This window comes from Rhincodon typus, chromosome 1 (genome assembly GCF_021869965.1).
Source record: "Rhincodon typus isolate 14 chromosome 1, sRhiTyp1.1, whole genome shotgun sequence".
Lineage (NCBI taxonomy): Eukaryota > Metazoa > Chordata > Chondrichthyes > Orectolobiformes > Rhincodontidae > Rhincodon > Rhincodon typus.
The window spans coordinates 58706789-58730424 of NC_063332.1; the positions used below are offsets into that span (position 1 = coordinate 58706789).

At 40.0% G+C, this 23636-nt stretch overlaps 1 protein-coding gene across 1 annotated transcript in view; it reads left to right on the forward strand.

The window, feature by feature from the left end:
* LOC109933495 (sodium channel protein 60E-like) overlaps positions 1-23636 on the forward strand; it is a 136787-nt gene that overhangs the window by 41817 nt on the left and 71334 nt on the right. Inside the window, exons 7-11 of the mRNA XM_048596309.1 lie at positions 1446-1618; positions 10070-10447; positions 18442-18619; positions 21775-21796; positions 22810-22912. Coding sequence (XP_048452266.1) covers positions 1446-1618; positions 10070-10447; positions 18442-18619; positions 21775-21796; positions 22810-22912 — 854 coding nt within the window. The remainder of the gene's footprint in view (positions 1-1445; positions 1619-10069; positions 10448-18441; positions 18620-21774; positions 21797-22809; positions 22913-23636) is intronic.

The following is a 23636-nucleotide window of genomic DNA, read 5'->3' on the forward strand; positions in this document are numbered from 1 at the left end:
CTCCTCTGATGCTGCCTGGCCTGCTGTGTTCCTCCAGCTCCACACTGTATTATCATATGACATGCTTGCCTTCTTTGGTTGGGCCACAGAGTATAAATATTGGCAAATCATGTTGCAACTGTATAGAACTTTAATTAAACCATATTGCAATATTACATACAGTTCTGGCCGCTAGACTACTAAAAGGATGTGGAGGCTTTGGAAAAAGTACAAAAAAGGTTTACCATGTTATTAACTATGAGGAAAGATTGGACAAAGTTGGTTCGTTTTCACTTGAATTTCGAAGGCTGAGGAGCAACCTGATCAAAGTTTACAAAATTATAAGAGGCATGGATAGAATGGATTGTCAGAGTCTTTTTGCCAGGGTAGAAATATCAATTTTAGGGGACATAGGTTTAAGGTAAAAGGGGTAAATTTAAAAGGAGACAGCAGGTTTTTTTACACAGAGGATGATAAGTATTTGGAATGCACTGCCAGAGGTGTTGGTAAAAGCAGATACAACAGCAATATTTAAGAAGCATCTTGACAGATATATGAATAGGCAGGGAATAGAGGGATATGGATTGCATAGAGGCAAAAGGTTTTTTAGTTTAGAAAGATGTCATATGTCACCACAGGCTTGGTGAGCCAAAGGGCCTGCTCCTGCACTGTATTGTTCTTTGTTCCCTGTAAATATAAACACTATAATCCCATTTACTTTGAATAATTAAACATCTCTTAAAGTTAACGTACAGTAGAGCAAATTTGATTGAATTTTTAGCAAGATGAAATAAAATGCTTCAATTGACATCTAGTTTGTGCCTGTATATAAAGTAAACTAAAGTGTCTTGGCCTTCACACAGGTAGGCAAACAGCAGTTGTGCTCTTCCCACCAAACATCCATTGGGTTTGCCTACTAAAATAACTCTCACTACAACTATAAGAATTGCCACTGAGGCTTCTGTTGAAATTTTCATCCCGTTTAAATGGAACAAACCAAGTTTTCATTTTGTGTCTTCCACTGATTTCGTTTCTGACATTGAGGAGTTAGCATATGGAATCATTGATTCAAACCCACAACCTATCTTTCCAAGCAACAGTGTGTTTAATCTCCAAAACATGTTATGTCAATATTATTTTGAACCCACTGTTCTGATGCTGGTACAATCAAAAATCTAAATGTAAAGCTTGGAAATTGCCAACCGATTTTAAAATTGCCAGTTTTATACTGGATGGTTCTTGTAATGTTGGGGACAATGTAGGATGACTTCTGTTAGTAATGGTGCTATACAAAGAATAATGTGATACTACCTTCAGTTGAAAGATTTTTAACAATGCATTTAGTTATAGGAAATTATTAAGACAGTTGATTTTTTTTTAAAGTTGATTTCGATTGTACAAATTTTAAATCTGCTGATACTTTACAAACTATCTTTCTGTTTGAAGCTAATTATTGTTTCTTGTAGGTATGCAAAATGAAATTAACTTGTCAAGCACTGTTGAGTCAACAGCTTTGCCAACACTCTCAAATAGTGCTGAACTCCCTTCAATGGGCACAAATCATGTGCCTACCATCAGTGCTATGTGTGATCCAGCTATTGGTGGACGGAAGTATGAAAATGGATCGGCAGTCTTGATGGTAACACATGAATGTAATTCTACACAATATCTAGTCTTATAGCCACTGAGGCCAAAATGACTTGGTGGCAGCTCCACCCGTGGAGACATGGCAGAGCAGAATCTGTATCTGCTTTTGCAGTAAGCCACACTCTACACTGCAATTGTGAGATTGTCAAAGGGCATTTCACCACCACCTGCCCCAATCCATATTTGTAAAGCTCTTCTGACCCAAAGATAAAAATAAACTTTGGCGTCTTCAGTTTCCTACTAGCAGAAGGTAATGAATTACCTTAGTTTTGAAAATACTTAAAGCCTTTCAAAAACACCTAAAGAGACCCGGATATCCTGTGTTTTTCTAATGTCTATAAATTGTATTCAACAATGGTCCTGGAGGAAACCCCCAGCATTCTGGGGGAATGGAAGATCCTCCTATACTCCCACACCAACTGATCAGAACATAGCTGGAATGGCAATACTGAATCCTCATGGAATCAGACTCCATTGCAAACGCTTGCTGCATGTAGCCACTCAGCCTCTGATCATTGCTGAATTTCAAAGCCACTGTATTTTAATTAATATAAACATTGTGGAAAAAGCCTTTAAAACAAAATAGGCAATATCCTTCTGTGCTTCAGAGAATTATTCCAAAATGGAAGTGTAGTTTTTTTATCCAAGCAACTGTGCAGACCTTCTGCACATTCAGTGAGATTCTCCAGGGAGCATTATGACAGAATGAAATCTCTTAACTGAATATTTGTCACATTTAAATTTTCTCTTTCAGTTACCATGGTACATGGGTACCTAGAAGCATTTATCTATGAATCTGGTCAACTAAAAAGCATAAGAATACTTGTTCTACTTTGTTATATAAACACTGATGTTTTATAGAATAGTTCATCCTTTTGTTCATTTGCGGTATGCAGACCTTACTGCTGTCTAAAGCACACAATAGTTGTCCTGAGAATGTGATAGTAAATACTTTTCTTGAACTCTTTGTAATGATTTGATGCAGCTTAGTCATTTGCTGGATCAGCTCAAAGTGCAGTAAACAGTTAACTACATTTGTACGAACTGCAGTTACATATTGACCAGATTGGTTGAGCGCAGCAGCTTTACTTCTTCAAACTGAATTCAAAATCTCAAAATACCATGGTTGAGTTTCTACTCATGTTCTCTGGAATACTAATCTAATCTGATTATTTAGTCCGGTTATATAATCATTTCTCAACCAAATATCGTCTGCATGTTCCCTTATGAAATGTGTTTCCTGATGTAAAATAAAACACATGTATTGGCCACAGGAAAACCTTTATGACTCGATTTTATACAGGCAAGGAACATGTTTAGTTCATGAATTTCAAAACAGTTGGGAATTTAATACAGATTTAGCCAATGAGCGTACAGTAGTTCTCCTATAATGTGATAGTTGCGTTCTTGTGTGACCTTGTGCTATAGAAAATCACCATAGAAAATCGCATTATAGGGAAATCACTCTAGAAAATCGCTATACCTGTACAGCAGAAAGTTCATGTTATCCAAACAGCGTCCACTATTCATCAATCACGTTACAGTCAATTTACGTTAACGAAACACACATTACAGTAGAAATACCTGGTACACATGATGCACAATGCGGGTTTTCGACTCAGTAGCATCCTTGCCAATCAAATTCAGCATTGAGGAAACTGGGAGTCATACAGAAAGCGCAGTGGGACACAGACTTGTAATTTAGCCTGAGGACAGACCCCTCATTCCATCACAAGGACAATTATCAGAAATGGTGATTTAAAAATTATGGACAAGGGTGTGATCACTGAAGGCATAAGAATTAATTTCTAGACATTGCATTCAATTGCTATAGTGTGAAATGATGTTAATGTAGAAGGGCACCAGAGAAGTGGTAAGAGAGACTGAGACAGGATTTGGAGATTGCAGCATAGGTTCAACTGGGGATATGAAGCCAGGCAGGGCAGCATTGTTGAGAAGGAGTCAGCAGCTGTGAACCAGATTTTGGTTCGATCCAAGATGCTGTACATTCCTCGATGCTGAGATCATGGATGGTGGAGCCTTTGTTTGCAAGGACATTAAAGCTTTATAACAAAGATGAAGAATTTATTGGCATGCTTATTAGGGATAAAAGTTTAGGATTTATCCCTCTGCATTTGGCCTCTCTTAACTTGCTCCCACTATATTGGCCAACAACTTTATCAGAGGTGCAGATATGTTTAAATACTCTAGTGGCATTTACTTCACATCGAAGAAGTAATAAGTCTTTTTATTTGTGAAGATGCAGTAACAACCAAATAACAATGAATTACACATATTCTAGTGTTATTTGGCTCGTATATATGCAGGCCTCAGGCCCCAATAGCCTAATATAATAATTCTAATGGAATCTTGCAGACAACATACCGGACACCACAAGCACAATCTCTGGGTATGCCCTGTCCCAGGACAGAGGTGGCAGCAGAGTGATGTAAAATGAGGAAAGAGTTGTTTGAGATATTGAATCCAGAAGTCTCATGGCAGCAAGTCAAATATGAATGAGGAAATTTCCTGCTGATTATCACCTACCACATCCTCCTCCTTCCACCTCAGCTAATGAATCAGTCTTCCCCCATGTTGAACTCCACTTGGAAGAAAGACTGTGGATATCAATGGCACAGAATGTCCATACGTGGCTCAGTAGCACTACAACTGGCCAAGTGTTAAAGGCTATAGCTGCTACACCAGACCAGCTGCAGTTGAAAAGGCAAACAGCGAATAGTGATATCAAGCAGCACCTGCTTAGCATTAACCTGCTCAGTGACGCCCAGTTTGTGTTCCACCAAGGCCACTCAGCTCCTGACCTCATCACAGCCTTGGTTCAAACATGGACAAAAAGCTGAATTCCAGCGGTGAGGTGAGAGTAACAGCCCTTGACATCAAGGCTGCTTCAGACTGAGTGTGGCATCAAGCAGCTTCAGCAAAACTTGAATCACTGGGAATCCATGGGCAAACTCCAAACTGGTTGGATTCATACTTGACACGTAGGAAGATGGTTGTGATTGTTGGAGGTCACTTATCCCAGCTCCAGGACAAGTCTGCAGGAGTTCCTCAGGGTAGTGTCCTAGGCCAACCACCTTCAGCTGCTTCATCAATGACCTTCCCTCCATCATAAGGTCAGAAGTGAGGATGTTTGCTGACAGTAGCACAATGTTCAGCACCATTTCCAACTCCTCAGATACTGAAGCAGTCCGTGTTCAAATGCAACAAGATCTGGATAATATCCGGGCTTGGGCTGACAAGTGACATTCGTGCCACACAAATGCCAGGCTATGACCATCACCAATAAGAGACAATCTAACCACCGTCCCTTGACATTCAGTGGTGTTACCATCTCTGAATCGCCCACTTTCAACATCCTGAGTGTTATCATTGATCAGAAACTCAACATAAACACAGTGGCTAAAATAGCAGGTCAGAAGCCAGGAATACTGCAATCCATCACTTACAAGGCACAAGATCCATCAACTCAAAACCTAAGCCTGTAAGACACTGTTGGTTTATTAGCACCAGCACCATTGTATTCAAGAACAATCTGTAAACTCAGGCCCACTAAACCCTCCATTTTATCATCAACATCAAACCAGGTGATCAACCCTGGTTAGATGAAAAGTGCAAGCAAGCATGCCAGAAGCAGCAGCAGGCACATTTTAAAATGATGTTTCAATCGGTCAAGCTATGATATAGGAATACTTGCGGACCGTGCAGGGGAAATAGCAAATGATATACAGGGCTAACTGATCCCATTACTATTGATCAGATCTACATTTTACAGTCCTGCCACATTCAGTCATGAATGGTGATGGACATTAAAAACTACACAAAAACTAAAAAGAAAACTCCCCACAAATATCCCCATCCTCAATATGAGAGGGAGCCGAGCAAATCAATGCAAAAGATAAGGCTAAAGTATTTGCAACGGTCTTTAGCCTTAAATGTTAAGTGGATCATCCAACTCAACCTCCCCCTGAAGCAGCTGAAGGCACTGGATACCTCAAACACTATGGTTCCTGACTGCAGTAATACTGAAGAATTATAGTCCAGAACTAGCTATGCCTCTAGCCAAGATTTTTTTTTCTGGTACAGTTATAGAACAGGCATCTACCATTGCTTGGGAAGAGTAAGGTTACTTTAGTGATTGTTCTAATGCTGGGCACTCCTCCTTCAAACAGAAGAGAAGAATAATCCTTTGGTCCTTGGACAACTAAACCCCAGACTTTCATGTCACTTGTCCAAAAATGGAAGCGTGAGCTGTACCTATGTACATCCAAGCTTCATGGCATATCAGCTGCTGTACCTCACACTTCTTTTGCCTTCCTGCTCACTCCTTACCCTCACAGAGTCACTTTGCTTGTTGCTCTCATGGGACCCACATTGTTCTAATGATTCCATAATACTCCCTTTATCTGTGCAACGAAGGCCAGAAACCCTTTTCCTGGTTGGCCTCAGGTGGACCTCACAACTACGAGCCTGCATGACAATCTTCATCCAGAATTCCTCAGTTGGATGGGAGGGTCTGCTGATGCACTTGGTGAGGAAGAATGCCTCCTGTCACTCTTAGGAATCCTGGAGGAGAACCTACATGGAGGGATTACTGAATTGCGTCAGTCCTGATCCAGTGTCAGATGGACATTCCCTTCTTAAGTCTGAGCACAGATTAGGGTATACAAAACAGAGTCTAAAGATCTGACTGATGATCCTGGGTTCAGAAAACTAGAAGGCTGAGCCTGAAGATTTGGGCAGAAATTGGGTTCCAGTCAGATTATACAGCATTGAAGCTACTGGCTTGTAATCGTTGCAGATGCTACTTCAAAAGGTGCCCATAGAACATAGAACATAGAACTGTACAGCACAGCAATGGGCCTTTTGGCCCACAGCTTTGTGCCGAACATGACGCCAAATGAAACTAATCCCTTCTGCCTGCCCTTGGTCCATATCCCTCCATTCCTTGCATATTCATGTGCTTATCTTAAGTCCCTTAAATGCCCTTAATGAATCTGCCTCCACCACTATCCCTGGTTCCAGACTCCTACCACTCTCTGTGTAAAAAACTTGCCCCTCATGTCTCCCCCTCTCACCTTAAATTCTCGCCCCCTAGTATTAGACATTTCAACTCTGGGAAAAAGATTCTGACTATCAAGCCTGTCTATGCATCTTATTATTTAAGAAACTTCTCTTATTTCTTCTTTCAGCCCCTGCTGCTCAAGAGAAAACAACCTGAGTTTTTCTAGCCTCTCCGTATAGCTCATACGCTCTAATCCAGGCAGCTTCCTGATTCTCTTCTGCATCCTCTTCTGCACCCTTTCCAAAGATTTTCATCCTCTTCTGCATCCTTTCCAAAGCCTCCACATCCTTCCTGTAATGTGGCAACCAGAATTAAATGCAATACTCTAAGTGTGGCCTAACCAAAGTCTGATAAAGCTGCAACATGACATCCTGACTCTTGTACTCAATTCCCCGACAAATAAAGGTAAGCATGCCATACACCTTCTTTACCACCCTATCTACTTGTGTGGCCACATTCAGGGAGCTATGGACTTGAATCCCAAGACCCTTCTGTACATCAATGCAGTCCAGCCATTACCTGCATACTTTTCCTTAACTTTTGATCTCCCAAAGTGCAACACCTCACACTTACCTGGATTACAGTCCATCTGCCATTTCGCCATCCATATCTGCAATTGATCTATATCCGGCTGTCCCCATTGACAAGCTTCTACACTATCCACAGCTCCACTGATCTTTCTATCATCTGAAAACTTATTAACCCACCCATCTATGTTTTCATTTGATTCATTTGTATATATCACAAACAGCAGAGGTCCCAGAATGGGTCCCTGCAGAACACCACTAGTCACAGACCTCCAGCCTGAAAAACAGTCGTCCAACATTACCCTCTGTCTTCTATGGGCAAGCCAATTCTGAATCCATACAGCTAAGTCATCATGGATCCTATGCATCTTAATCTTCTGGATGAGCCTATCACAAGGGACCTTGTCAAAACCCTTACTGAAATTGATGTAAACAATGTGTACTGCTCTATCCTCATCGTTAACCTCTGTCACCTCCTTGAAAAATTCAATCAAGTTAGTAAGACGTGACCTGCTCTCCACAATGCCATGCTGACTGTCCCTAATTAGGCCATGCTTTTCCAAATGTGCATAAATCCTATCCCTAAGAATTCTCTCCAATAGCTTCTGAAGCACCAATATGAGGCTCACCAGTCTGTAGTTTCCTGGATTTCCCTTCCTGAACAGAACAACAACATGATCTACTCACCAGTCCTTCAGGACCTCTTGAGGATAAAAAGATCTTGGTCAAGGCCCTAGCAATCTCCTCTCTTGCATTTCTCAACAACCTAGGATAGATACTACTGGGCCCTGGGGACTTATCCACCTTAATGCTCTTCAAGAGATCCAACCCCACGTCTTTCTTGATCTCAAAATGCCCTACCATATTAGCACGCTCACACAAATCTCAATCCCCTCCATGTCCTTCTCCTGGGTGAATACTTACGCAAAGTACTTATTTAGGATCTTGCCCACATCCTCTGCCTCAAAGCACAAGTTCCTTCCTTTATCCTTGGGTGGTCCTACCTTTTTCCTAGTTATCCTTTTGTTTTTAATGTATCTATAGAATGCCTTAGGATTCTCTTTAAACCTACTTGCCAAGGTCATTTCATGACCCCTTCCTGCTCTCCTAATTCCCTGCTTTCCTCATATCCTTCATGGGTCCTGTCCGATTTTAGCTTTCTAAACCTTACATATGCATCTTTTACCCTTCTGACTAAATTCACAATCTTCCCCATTATCCAAGGGTCCCTTGCCTTGCCATTCTTATCCTTCCTTGTTACTGGAACATGCTGGTCTTGAAGTCTCATCTGTAGGTCTTTAAATAGTTCCCACATATCAAATGTCGACTTGCCTGATAACAGCTCCTCCCAATTAACACTCCCTAGTTCCTGCCTAATACTGACATAATTTGCCCTCCCCAAATTTAGTACCCTCTCGCAAGTCCTGACTTATCCTTGTTCATAGCTATCGTAAAGTTTAAGAAATTGTGATCACTGTTTCCAAAATGCTCTCCCACTGAAAGGTCAGTCACTCGGCCAGGTTCATTAGCCAATACAAGGTCCAGTATGGCCCGTCCTCTAGTTGGTCTATCCACATACTGTTTTAAGAAACCCTCTTGGATGTACTTAACAAATTCTGCCCCATCTAATTCTACCCCATCTAAGCCTCTTGCTCTAAGGGAACCCCAGTCAATATTGGGGAAGTTAAAGTCACCCACTATGACAACTCTGTTTTTATTGCACCTTTCCATAATCTGCCTATATATTTGTTCCTCAATCTCTTGGTGGCTTTTGGGGGCCTGTAGTATAATCCAATCAAAGTGAATATACCCATCTTATTTTTGATCTCTACCCATATTGCCTCTGTGGATGAACCTTCCAGCATGTCCTGTCTGAGTGCAGATGTAACATTCTCCCTGATTATGCAACTCCTCTACTTCTTTTACCTTCCTCTCTATCTCATCTAAAACAATGAAACACTGGAACATTGAGCAGCTAGCCTTGTCCCTCTCTCATCCAAGTCTCTGTAATGGCCACAATATCAAATTCCCATGTACAGATCCAGGCTCTAAGCTCATCTGCCTTACCTATAATACTTATTGCATTGAAAAAGCACACTTCAGCCCATTAGTACCATTGTGTTCCTTTACCTGTCTCTGCCTGTCCTTTCTTTCTGGTTTACTGGTCCTAACATCTACCTTCCCCTCAATCCCTCCACTTGCTGACCTGCTGCTCTGGTTCCAAGACCCCAACCACTCTCGTTTAAACCCTACCCAGTAGCATTAGTGAACCTCTCTGAGAGGATACTGCTTCCCCACCAGTTTAGGTGCAACCCATCCCTCTTGTACAGGTCACCCCTGCCACAGAAGACGTCCCAATGATCCAAGAACCTGAAACCCTGCCTCCTGCACCAGCTCCTTAGCCATGCATTCATCTGTCCTGTCTTTCTATTCCTAGCCTCACTGGCACGTGGCACTGGCACATACTTCTAAACCCTTGACTAACAGTGGAATCAACAATTTCCTGTCTGTCCCATTTTGCAAAATTGGCTGGCTACTGCCCTTCTACTGTAGCTTTTGATTCACCGGCAACCACTCACATTTGGTTAATCATTCCCATTGCGAGTAGATGTGCCATTCACTTTGTGCTTTGCTACTTTCTGTTTTGCTCTCCACTGATGAGAATGCCGAGTGTTCTCAAAATTTTCTGTTTACATGTCGGTACAAGCTTGTCACCAAACTTATATTATGTAGCTATGTATATCTTGAAGAATTAAGTTGCGATGTTCATCATTTTTGCATCATATGTTGTCATAGACAAAGTTGGTCAACCCATTATTCTTTATTATATTAGCTCGAGACAGTGGAGGAAGTGCAGCAGGAGGTGGAACGTGAACTTGATCATCCATATGGGGACACAAGTTGCCCAGAAAAAGCAGAGCAGTCAAATGATAAATCTGTTAATGAAGATAATAAAACAGATGGTGAGAATCCTCCATGCTCCATTGAAGAGGAAGGCATGGAGGATGAAGAACAAAAAACAGAAGTCAAAACAATGCAGCCTTGCTTGCCAGCCATGTGCACTGAAAAATGCATTTGTTGTAATGTACTTAAAACGACATTCTTGGGAAAGCTCTTCCTTTCACTGAGAACACTGATGTTCAAAGTGGTGAATAATCGAGTGTTTGATGGAAGTGTACTGTTTGTCATACTTTTGAGTACCATGACACTGGTAAGTCCTAACAGATTGAAAGAAAATCAATTGTTGTCCTCAAGCCAGTGTAGTGTTGGAGCTAACCCTTGTTTCGATCTGGTCCTACTTTATATTTGAATTTAAATGTTCTGGCAACCAGGGCTATTTTTTTGTTTTCTTTGTCACCAAACCAAACACGTACTCAAAAACATGATTGTTCGGATATGTATATAAGCTCAGAAATCTTGGCATCATATTTAGCTTCAACTCCCATGACACAATTAATATTCTTGTATGATTCCACTGACTTTGCATATGTTAAGCCTCCATAGAATTTAGTTTTTTTATGGAATTGTATCAATAACATAACACCAGGCCAAAACAGGCTAGTGACTTAGAAATTATTCCTTGATGTGTGTTGAGAACTTAATGGTCTTCTCAATTCCTAGAATGGTCACAGCGTAGAGGGAGATTATTCCCCAAGTCCTACCTGTGCTAGACCTCTGCAGGAGCAATTCACCTATTGCCATTTCTCAACCATCCACCCATAGCCCTGCCTCAATTGAATCAGCCTCAAGAGCACTTTGTGAAAAGGTTTTTCTTTGCGTCTTCCCTGCTTCTTTTGCGAATTCCCTTAATCTGTTCCATCTGCTTCTTAATCCTTCCACCAGTGGGAACAGCTTCTCTGTTGCGACTCTGTCCAGACTCCTCAGGATTCAATCAAATCTCTCAACAGTCTCTTTCTCCAAGGAGAACAGTCTTAGTTTCTCCAATCTAACTGTGTCACAGAACTTCCCCATCCCTCGAACCACTGTAAATTATATCAACACCCTCTCCAATGTCCCTTCTGAAGTGTGGTCCCAGTACTAGATGTCTTCCTCCCCTTGAGACTGTACCACTATTATATATAGGTTTAACATAACTCCTTTACATTTCTACTCTGACCCCTTTTTATAAAGTCCAGTTTGCAATAGCCTTTATTAAGTGCTCTATCAATCTGTCCTGCTAACTTCAAAGATTTGTAAATACATATACCCAGATGCCTCTGCTCCTGCAACCCCTTTAGAATTCAACACTTTATTTGGTACCATCTTTCTGCATTCCTTGCGTCAAAATGAATAACTTCACACTTTTCTGCATAAAATGTAATCTGCCATTCCTCTGCCCATCCCACCAAACTGTTTATACCCTTTTGGATTCCACACTACCCAACTCATAGTTCATAATAATTCTACATCTTCTGTTGTCAGAAAATTTGTAAGTTATATCCTTTATTCCAAGAACCAGATCATTCACATATATTGGGGTCCCTGGGGCCCTAACACTGACTCTTTGGGGACTCCAATATAAACTTCCTTCCACTTTAAGTAAGTGATCATTTAACTGTACAAGGCACTTGGGGAAGTGTGACCATAATATGATAGAATTCTTCATTAAGATGGAAAGTGTCATAGTTGATTTTGGGACTCGGATCCTGAATCTTAATAGAGGAAACTACATTGATGTGAGGCAGGAGCTGGCTATGTTAAATTGGGGAATGTTACTTAAAGGGATTATGGGCAATGGGAAGTGTTAAAGAGAGCATGGAAGAACTGCAGCAGTTGTTCATTCCTGCCCGACACTGAAATAAAACAGAAAAGATGGTCCAGTCTTGGCTGGCAAGGGAAATTAATGTTAGTATTCAATCCAAGGTAGAGGCATACAACTTGGCCAAAAAAATTTCAGCAGACTTGAGGATTGGGAGCAGTTAAGATCTCAGCAAAGGAGGACAAAGGGATTGGTTAAAAAGGGGAAGATAGAGTACAGGCATAAGCTTGTGGGGAACATATAAATTGATTGTAAAAGCTGCTATTGTTATATGAAGTGAAAAAGATGAGTGAAGACATATGTAAGTCCTTTACAGTCAGAAACAGGGGAGTTTATAATGGACAACAAAGAGATGGCAGACCAATTAAATACATCTTTTGTTCTGTCTTCACAAAAGAGGACACAAATAAGGTCTCAAAAATAATGGGGCGGGGGGTTTGCATGGTCTACTGAGAAGGTGGAACTGAAAGAAATCGGTATTAGTAGGGAAATGGTGTTGGGGAAATCGATGGGATTGAAAGCCAACAAATCCCCAAGGCTCAATAATCCACATCCCAGATTACTTAAGGAAGTGGTCCGAGGTGCAGTGGATGCATTTATGGTCATATTTCAAGAATCTATAGACTCTGGAATAGTTCCTATGAATTGGAAGGTATTTAATAAAACCTCACTATTTAAAAAAGGACATAGAGAGAAAACAGTGGATTATTGACCGGTTAGCATGATATTGGCAGTGGGATAAAGGTCGATTCCATCACAAAAATTTTAACAGTAGATCATTTGGAAAACAGTGCCGGATCAGACAGATTAGCATGGGTTTACAAAAGGAAAATCATGCTTGACAAATCTCCTGGAATTTTTCAAGGATGGTAACTAATGAAAAAGAGTCCTGACCCGAAACATCAACTGTCCTGCTCTTCTGATGCTGCCTGGCCTGCTGTGTTCCTCCAGCTCCACATTGTGTTATCCCATCACCAATGCTGCCCATTTCCACCTCAATAACATCAACTCTTAGCTTTCACCAAACATTTTCACCTTCCTGCAACCCCCCATCCCCCTCCCCCAGTGCTCATGGATATACATTGGCTCCAAGTTAAGGAAATTATCAAGTTTAAAATTTTCATCCTGTTTTATAATCTCTCCATGCCCTTACCCCCTCATCCACATATTTCCACATCCACCATAGCTAAAACCTTCTGCAATATCTGCACTCCTCTAATGCTGGCTCCTTGAGCAGCCTTGATTATAATCACCCCAATAATGTGGTCTTCCATTCATCTGTCAAAGCACTAATTTTAGATTTCTACACCTTTCTTTCCTCATTTAGGACATTCCTTAAAACTGAACACCTTTAGCAAACTTCTTTTTGTTTGCTCTAATATCCCCTTACATGGCTTAGTTCAAATTTAATTTGATAAGGAACAAAAACAAAGTTGCTGGAAAAGCTCAGCCGGTCTGGCAGCATCTTTGAAGGAGAAAACAGAGTTAACGTTTCGGATCCAGTGACCCTTCCTCAGAATTTGATAATTTGATAAGGCTCCTACAAAGCACGTGGGGATATTTTACCACTGTAACAATGCTGTATATAAGTTGTTGTAATCACAAGTCTTGACCAGTTGGGAATACTTACCTGTTCTAGATTCTATGTAACTCAATATAATTTAAAATAGTAGGAACTGCAGATGCTGGAGAATCTGAGATAACAAGGTGTAGAGCTGGGTGAACGCAGCAGGCCAAGCAGCATCAGAGGAGCAGGAAGGCTGATGTTTTGGCAAGATGATATGATTAACTGACTAAAGACACAAATAGAAAATGCAGCTGTTAAAATATTTGATGCAGAAAATTCATACAGATTTGTTGAAGGATTTACTAATACTCATGTCACAGAGTATTTTCCATCCTTTAGCCAAAAGAAATATAAAGCAACAGACTAATCAGAAGTGTCTTCATTACGAGAAACATAATTCCATGTTTACTATTTCCACATCGATCAATATCTTGATCTTACTTGTTCATAATGCCTCAAATTGAGTCCAACATTTCCTCCATTGCTAAAACTCCTTCAAGAAGTCTGGTTTCCTCCTTCATTTCAAACACTACTTTAATCCTGAATAACAATTAACCATTTATTCTGACCAACTCCTGCTAATCCTTGTCTCCACGTATTATACTTTGGGAGATTCCTTAAGTACTTTTTACGTAACTAGACAAACATATCTGTTATCTTACAAAAGATATTTCTGCTGTTTCAAGCCTCTAACCAAAAGACCATAAGACATAGAAGCAGAAGTAGGCCACTCGAATGGCCATCAAGTCTGCTCTGCCATTCAATGCAATCATGGCAAATTTGATAATCTTCAACTCTACTTACGTGCCTTTTCCTCATAAACGATGATTCCCTGACAAAAACCTTTCTATCTCAAACTTAATATATTCAATGACCCAGCCTCGACAGCTTTCTGTGGGAAAGATTCACTATCCTCTGAGAAAAGAAATTCCTCTTCACCACTGCCTTAGAAAGGCGACTCTTACTCTGAGATTATGCCCTCACAAAGGGAAACAACATTTCTGCATTGACCTCACATTTCCCACATTGTATGTTGTCTGCAGTTAACCTCTCTTTGTAAACACCAATTTACAATTCCACAGAAAGTAGTTAATTAGTTTTTCATCCTGTCCATGTGATGACGTTACTGCAGCTTGCAATGAGGAGCTGAATTTTTTGACTTTTTTTATTCATTCACGAGATGTGGGTGTCACTGGCCAGGCCAGCATTCATTACCCATCCCTAATTGCCCAGAGGGCTGTTAAGTGTCAACGACATTGCTGTAGGTCTGGAGTCACATGTGGGCCAGACCAGGAAAAGATGGTAATTTCCTTCCCTAAAGGACATTCGTCATCTCAGATGGGTTCTTCCAATAAACGACAATGGTTTCATGGTCATCATTAGGGTCCTAATTCCAGATATTTATTGAGTTCAAATTCTACCATCTGGGACACAGAACATTACCAGGGTTTCTGGAATAATCCAGCAGTAATACCACTAGACCATCACCTACCCCTTGAATTAAAGCACAGTTTAGATCAGGAGCCTGCAATACTATTCAGTGTCAGTTATGGTCTGTTGTTAGCATCACCACCTTGAGACAGAAGTTTGTGTGTATATGATCTATTGCAGAGACTTGAGCTTAAAGATAGATGTTTACACTTGAGTTGACACTGGAGAACTGGAAGACTTCTGCACTGTCAGAGTTCAGCTGTTGACGCTTTACTCACCTGGTCTAAAACTTTTGCTCACCTGCAGAGACTTATTATTCGACACTCCACTCACACCATTTTTATGATCTTTTGATCTTTCTGCCCTTGATCTCTCTCTGCCTATAAATTCTGTGTTCTGTGTGCTTCTCTCTCACTTCACCTGATGAAGGGGCTACACTCCAAAAGCTTGTGATTTCAAATAAACCTGTTGGAATATAACCTGATGTTGTGTGACTTCTGACTTTGTCCACCCCAGTTCAACACCGGCACCTCCACATCAGAGTTTCCATCTATCAGATGAAGCATTAAACCAAGGTGCTATTAACCGTTACTGAGGTGAATGAAAACAATTGCACTATTTCAGAGTATAGCAGTAAAGAAACTATGGTGTTCTGGCCGATATGCATTCATCAATCAATATCACAAAAACAGATTGTCTCTTTATTATCACACTACTGTTTGTGGAACCTTGCTATCTGCAAATTGCCTGTCACATTTCTTATATTACAATAAGGACTTCATTGGCTGCAAAGTGATTTGCAGTATCTTGCAGTCACAAAACACACTAAAGTGAAATGTAAGTTTGTCTTTATTTTCAATATTGACATTTGCTCATCTTACCTTGTGACCACTTTCTTGTGAAAAGTTTTGTTGGGTACTACTTTGGACATCTAGCATAGTATGTCATTATTTCAATCACAATTCAGAAATTCTAAACCACTAAAATGTGAAAGGATTTCATAGAACAGAAAAAATATTACCTCTGGGGGGGATCAAGAATAAGGAGATATAATGCTAAAATTGGAACTGAACCAATTTAAAATGAAATCCAGAAATACTTCTTGATGAAAGAATGGTAGAAATCTGGTACTATTTTCCCTCAAAAGGTTGTGAATGCTAATTGCTGCTTTCAAAACTGAAATCAATCATTTTTTGTTAGCTAATGGGTATAGAGCTAAACCAGATAAATGAGCTTAAGTCACAGATCTGAGAGATATGTATATAGAGGTATAGAAAATAGGAACAAGAGTAGGTATTTCAGCCCATCAAGTCTGCTCCACCATTCAATATGATCATGGTTGATTGTCTACCCCAATGCCATACTCCCACACTCATCCCATACCGCTTAACACTTTTAGTGTCGAGAAATAAATCTATTTCTGGATCGCAAACATTCAGTGAGTTGACATTAATCATCTTATACGATACAGAATTCCACAGGGCCACAATCCCCTGTGTAAAGAAATTTATCAAAAAGACAGAGCAGATAAAGATAAACTATTTCCATTGGTTGGGGATTATAGAACTAGGTGGTATAGTTTTTTTTTCTATTCATTTTGTGGGATGTGGGCATCGCTAGCTGGCCAGCATTTCTTGCCCAACCCTTGTTGTCCTTGAGAAGGTGGTGGTGAGCTGCCTTCTTTAACCACGGCATTCCTCCTATAGTCTAAGGATTAGGGCCAGACCACTCAGGAGAGATGTTCAGAAACACTTCTACACACAAAAGGTGGTGGACGTTTGGAACTGTCTTCCAAAAATGGCAGTGGATGCTGGAAAAGTTGTTAATGTTAAATGTGAGATAGACAAAGGTTTGTAATGCAAAGGTATTAAGGGATATGGACCAAAGGCAGGTAAATGGAGTTATGCTACAGATTAGCCTTTGAATGGTGGAATGGGCTCAAGGGGATAAATGGCCTGCTCCAGTTCTGATATTCCCCAGTCGTAAATGGGTTTACTCTGTGTCCCAAGACCATGAACTCTTGTCTGGACCTCACAGGCAAATGAAACATCGTCACTGCTTCCAGTCTGTCCACCCTGTCATTCGATACATTTCAAGGAGATCTCCTTTCATTCTTCTAAAATCCAGTGAATAAAGGCCTAGTCAACCCAATGTCACTTCAGACAACAAACCCGTCATTCTGGGAAAAAGTCTGCTGAACCTTTCCTGAACTCGCCCTATGGTGAGTATATCTGTTATTAGGTAAGGAGACCAAAACTACGCATAATACCCCAGGCGTGGTCTCACCAAAGCCCTGTACAGCTGCAGTATGATATCCTTGCCCTGGAACTTAAGTCCTCTTCCAAAGGAATTCAACATACCATTTGCCATCCTAACTGCTTGCTGCACATGTATACTTGCTTTCAGTCACTGGTGTGCGCGACACCCAGATCCCTTTGCACATCAATAATTTCCCATCAATCGTTGTTCCTATAATACTTTGCCATTCAGTTTCTCTTACCAAAGTAGACAAATTCACTCTTAAACAACATTATATAGCGTCTGACATATACCTACCCACCTTCTCATCTTGTCTAAAACATTTTGAAGCCTCTTTACATCATATTGACTTCTCATACTTCCTCTTAGTTCTGAGTCAGAAATATTACATTTAACTCTCTCATCCAAGCCGTTGATTCACGTTGTGAATAGTCAGGGCTGAAGTACTATTTACCCAACCAATCACCACTTTCCACTACTTAAAAGGCTTATTTATCTCTGTTCCCTGTTTCCTGTCTTCTAAATAATTCTCAATCCATGCCACATCCCATGTGTTTTAATTTTGCACACTAACCTCTAATGTGGAACGTTATCAAAAGCTTTTTCAAAATCCAAATACACTGCGTTCACTAGTTCTGCCTCAATCATTCAGTAGTTATGTTGTCAAAAAGCCTCTGTAGGTTTGTCAAACATGATTTCCCTTTCATAAATCCATGTTGACTTTCTGTAATCCTGTCGGTATTTTCTAAATGCCCTGTTATCATTTCCCTTACAATAGTCTTCAGAGTGTTCCCTAGTGCTGATGTCAGGCTAACCAATCTGTATTTTCCAGTTTTCATCCTCCCTCCTTTTTTTTGAAACAGTGGGATTACATTTTCCATCCTCCAATGCATTTAATAGGCTCAATCATTGCCTTACTTCTCAGAGCATTTGTTCGTGGCACATGCTTTGACATTTTTAACAGTGAGACAGTATCAAAAGCTAAATAGGGGAGAACCAATCCTGGCCACCTTGGGGACTTTTTGGCAAGTTACATATCTGGGGAAACATTTATTCTTAGTTGTGAGGACATCTTTCTAACTGCTGTACTGAAAGGAAAGATTCAAAGATCCTGACTACTTTTAGATTGAAAGAGTTGTATTGCTGAATTCTGCCTAATGTTTTGGAATGTTTCTTTTCTCCTTTATAGACTTTAGATGATAAATACTTACAAAAAGATGCAAAAGTCCAGCTGGCACTGCGGTACCTGGATTACTTTTATGCCTTCTTTTTCAATTTTGAAATGATTGTTAAAGTGCTAGGCCTTGGTCTTACTGACTATTTTACAAATGTCTGGACGTTACTGGATTTCTTCCTTGTTGTGGTAAGTTTTTGTTTATTAATTCAGTATGTTCTTTGCAGAAATAATTTTAAAATCTTGTTTCAAGTACTTTACATGTTGTTCATAAGAATGCAATTTGATTTTGTTCTCAGGCTCACGATAATGAGATAGCATCTGTATATCATTTCACAACATGTAGCATGGTTGTTTATTCAGAAGACATTAGTGTTCAAAGAACAATGTGTTTCTTTAACAAATGTAAGCTGGATGGGAATTGCCTGGAGTAACTGCTCCTCACAAACACCTGATACACATTTGTGGGTTGGTTGTCTAGTGACAACAGTGAATTGTCACGTTGAAGCCAGATGCCTTACACAGAATAAACAGAACTGTAAAGACCAGACAAGTTATTTTGATTAGAAACATCTTTCAGAAGATTTTGTTTTCCCTCACTTTATGTCATTGTAATCCTCTTTTTATTAGAACTATCTCTTTGACTTCTTGAAGTTCTCCAGTGCCTGCCATTATTTTCTGGCTTCTTCCCTCCAGAAGTAAATTGTCCTCAGTGGCTCTTTGTCCCTGAAGAGGAAAGTCTTAGATTTGGTTTGCGTCTCACCCAAACCCCTACCCCCAACCCTCACCCTACAATGGACAAGGAAAGATCAGAAACTCACTGCATTGAAATCACAGCAGTAAACTAGAAGAACATATACTTCATAGCAGAGTGCTAAAGCACTGTGCTGCACACTTCCGGAAAAATCTACTTTGCATATCATAAAGTCCACATTTTAAAATTAATAATTAGGTGACACAAAAAATACAAAGTAGTGTGAAGGGCTAAGATTGACAAGAGCCCTCCAGTGATAAAAAGAGGGGAACAGAAGCAACTGGAGTTCCTACAGCACACCGCCATCTGATTTCTCTTTGAGCATGTACGTGTGTGAATTTCAGGTAAGATCTGAACCAGATTCAATTGGCAGACTCAGTCTGGGCTCCCATATTACCATTTTCCAATGCTGGCATCATGATAGATCCAGTCCGATATTTTTAAAAGTTTATTTTGAATATCAAAATTGACATCCAATAAATTGCGCTACATGTGGTTATTTTGGATCAGGTGTGGAAACATCAGTTTGGCTCATTCTGCCAATTAACAAGGAGCTTCAGTCTGCACAGTTTCTGATAGATTGGAAATTAGATTGTCATTGAGTGGAGAATTAGAATTAGAATGATCTTTATCGACACATGAGTACAATGAAATTTTATACAAGTCGCCATTTACAGTGTCATCTTAGATACAAGGTACCTATGTACAGATTCTTAAGTACAGATTCTTAGGAATAAATGGGAAAAACACAAAGTCATAGGAATAAAATAGAAGACTAAAGGAATAAAATCCTCAGAATTTCAGTCCTTCCATCCCAGTCCGTGCCAGCACCTAGCCTCCAGAGTACAAAAGGAATAAAAAGAGAGTTAGCTACTTCAGAGTCGATTAAAATCTTTCTGTGCTCAAAATCATCACCTTGCATTCCAATTGCAGATGCTAATTGCCAGCATTATCACATTCTCCAATAATGCCTGTGGGACAGGAATGTTCAACACACTAACAGCTTATACACTGCCATATGCTACAATGATTGCAGAGATACAGACAGAAAAATTTGGCTGCACCAATGATTCTCTATGCTCCCATTTATATAATTACTGAACACTAGGCATGTGGTTTTCTATCAAAATAAGAGGGCAGGCTGTCCAAAGTGATCTTTGACAATAGTAGCAGGTTGTAGCCAGTTATTATAGCTTTTTGCAATTTATGTACTTTGGGTGCACTAAGCACCTTTTTTTTTAAATTGAAGTTATATCTGATTTATTGGTATAATGTAAACTGGTTAAGTGAAATTTTCTAACATTGAAAAGCCATTCAGTGAGGATGCTATCAGACCTTTGGATTGAATTAGAGCCTACTTCCATCGAAATAAGGATCAATTATTTCAGCACTCATGCACCACTGTCAATGTGGTCTATTGCATCCACTGCTCCCGATGTGGCCCCCTCTACAACGGGGAGACCAAGCAGAGGCTCAGAGACCGCTTTGTACAGCACCTGTGCTCTGTTTGCGACAAACGACAACACCTTCCGGTCACGAACCATTTCAACTCCCCCTCCCACTCCCTGGATGATATGTCCATCCTGGGATTCCTCCAGTGTCATAATGACACCACCCACAAACTGGAGGAGCAGCACCTCATATTCCACCTTGGGGGCCTACAGCCCAATGGCCCAAATGTGGATTTTACCAGTTTCAAAATCTCCCCACCCCTGGCCTCATGCCCTGACCAACCCTTCCTCTCATCCCAGTCTCCTTGACCTGACACAACCTATCCATCTTCTCTCCCACCTATCGCTCTTCATACCTCATTGACCAATCCCCACCACTCTCTATCTGCACTGACTTATCAGCATTCCACCTACCTTCCCCAGCCCCACCCCTCCTTTCTCTATTTATTTCTGAGCTCCCTTCCCCCTCCCCTTTTCTGAAGAAGGGTCCTGACCTGAAACGTCACCTTTCCTGCTCCTCTGATGCTGCCTGGCCTGCTGTGTTCCTCCAGCTCCACACTGTGTTACCTCTGAGTCCATCATCAGCAGTTCTTACTATCTCCTAGGAGACAGAGAAGGATAATTTAGTGGCATCTCACAGTGTCAAAACAGGTGGCAAAGCTGTACAAAGCAGAAATTTAAGGTATTTGAAAATTCAGGTGTTGTATAGCAATCCCAATTGGAGTTCCTCAGAGGTCCATAATGCAGATAGTACTGCCATAAACTGGAACTAGTTGGTGCATGGAACTTAGGTCTTCACAAGGCATTTTATAAGATACCACATCAAAAATTACTGTGCAAAATAAAAGCTCATGGTGTAGGGGTAATATATTGGCATGAATAGAAGATTGGCTGGCTAACAGGAAGTAGACAGTAAGCAGAAATTGGTCTTTTTCTAGTTGGCAAAATGTAACGAGTCCTATGCCACAGGGATCAGTGTTGAGGCTTCAAATTTTTGTAATTTATATAAATGACATGGACGAAGGGAATGATGGTATGGTGGCTAACTTTGCTGATGACACAAAGATTTGTAAGAATGTAAGTTGTGAAGAGGATATAACGAGGCCAAAAAGCAATATTGATAAATTAAGTGAGTGGGCAAAGGTTTGATTAACTGGAGTATAATGTGGGGAAGATATGAAATTTTTCTATTTGGCAGGATTAATAAAAAAAGAAACATATTATATAAATGGTGAGACATTGCAGAGCTCTTAGATGCAGAGGGATCTGGGTGTTATAACGCATGAATTGAAAAGGTTAGAATGCAGGCACAGCAAGTAATTAGGAAAGCTAATAGAATGTCATCTAATATGACAAGGGAAATTGAATGTAAATGTAGGTAGGTTATTATTCAGTTATGCAGGGAACTGCTGAGACCATATCGGAGTTATTTTGTACAGTATTGCTTCCTTTCGAGGATGTAAATACATTTGAAGCAGTTCAGATCAGATTTAATGGACTAATATCTGGATTGGGCAGTCTTTTTTTAAGTGACATTGTTGGACAGGTTAGTCTTGTATCTGCTGGAGTTTAGAAAAGTAAAAGGTGACTTTATTGAATCATATAAGGTCTTGAAGGGACTTGAAAGGATGGATGTGGAAACAATGTTTCTTCTTGTAGGGGAATATAGAACTGGGGGTCACCATTACAAAATAAGTTGTCCTCCATTTAAGACAGAGACAAAGAAAAAATAATTCTATTCGAAAGATGTGAGTATATTGACTCTCATTTGGAAAATATTGTAAGCAGAAACTCTGAATATTTTTACGAAAGAGATAGATAGATTCTTGATAAGAAAGGGGCTGATATATATCAGGATTGTATTATGGAGTAGAGGTTAAATCAAATCAGTCATGATGCTATTAAATGAAGGAGCAATCTCAAAGGGCCAAATGGCCTACTCCTGATTCTAGCTTGTATCTTTGTATGTGTTAAGACACCTGGCTCAGCTGTACTTTCATTCATCTAAGTATTTCTAAGAAAAATTGCTCCCATTGAAAAGGAAAATCCAAGAAGTTTTAAAAATGAGAAACAGATCGAAAAATAATAGTTTATGTGTATTTATCTATGTTTAGATAATCAAGTAAAGTAATTTGCAATATCAAAATAATCTTTTTTCTTATAGATAGGTTGGCTCAGTATGTTAGGCAACAGCATTCAAGCCTTCAAATCACTGCGATCTCTCAGAACACTGCGTGCTTTGAGGCCTTTGCGAGCCATTTCTCGTTGGGAAGGAATGAGGGTTGGTTGTGTTTATTTTTATTTTAGTTTGCATTGCTTAAAGTTTGATGCAGGTTTATCTAATAAGTTATGTAATGAAATTCTGGTTGGCCCAGTGATACTGAGGCAAGAATTTATCCTGCACTTAAGTCATACCAAAGGGGGAGTCCCTCTTACATTTTGAGAGGCTATTTGAAATCAAAAATGGTAAGACTGGTTGCTGAATCAGGGACAGGCACTGAATGACATAGATCTACCCACACTGTAAACCTCACTGCTTCTCATCCAAGCATAGCGATCTACGCAGATTGATAATCCTTTACAGCAAATCGGGTCACCTGCAGCTTCAATGAATGCATTCCAATAATATTAATATATGTCACATTGAACTTGCTGCAACTAATGTACAGGAATGATGGGTATGGCATGAAATCATAATTTCCATCCATCAAAAAGAATCATTTCTTTCATATAGTGTACATTCAGTAGGTTTTCCCAACCTTAAGTGTTTACAAAATACATTTAATTACATTTACAATTATTTACAACCATTTTTGCATTCTGTAACTGTTAATGAAATTGAGAGGGAACTTGGGAATTAGAAATTGATACAATGATGCACAAATGGTCATAATTTCAAAGGCATTTTCCTAATTACATGCTTCCCCAAGAAATTCCATCCCAGAAACTGCACTGATGTAAATAGAACTAATTACTGTTTCTCAGTTAAATTTTGGAAGGGAATG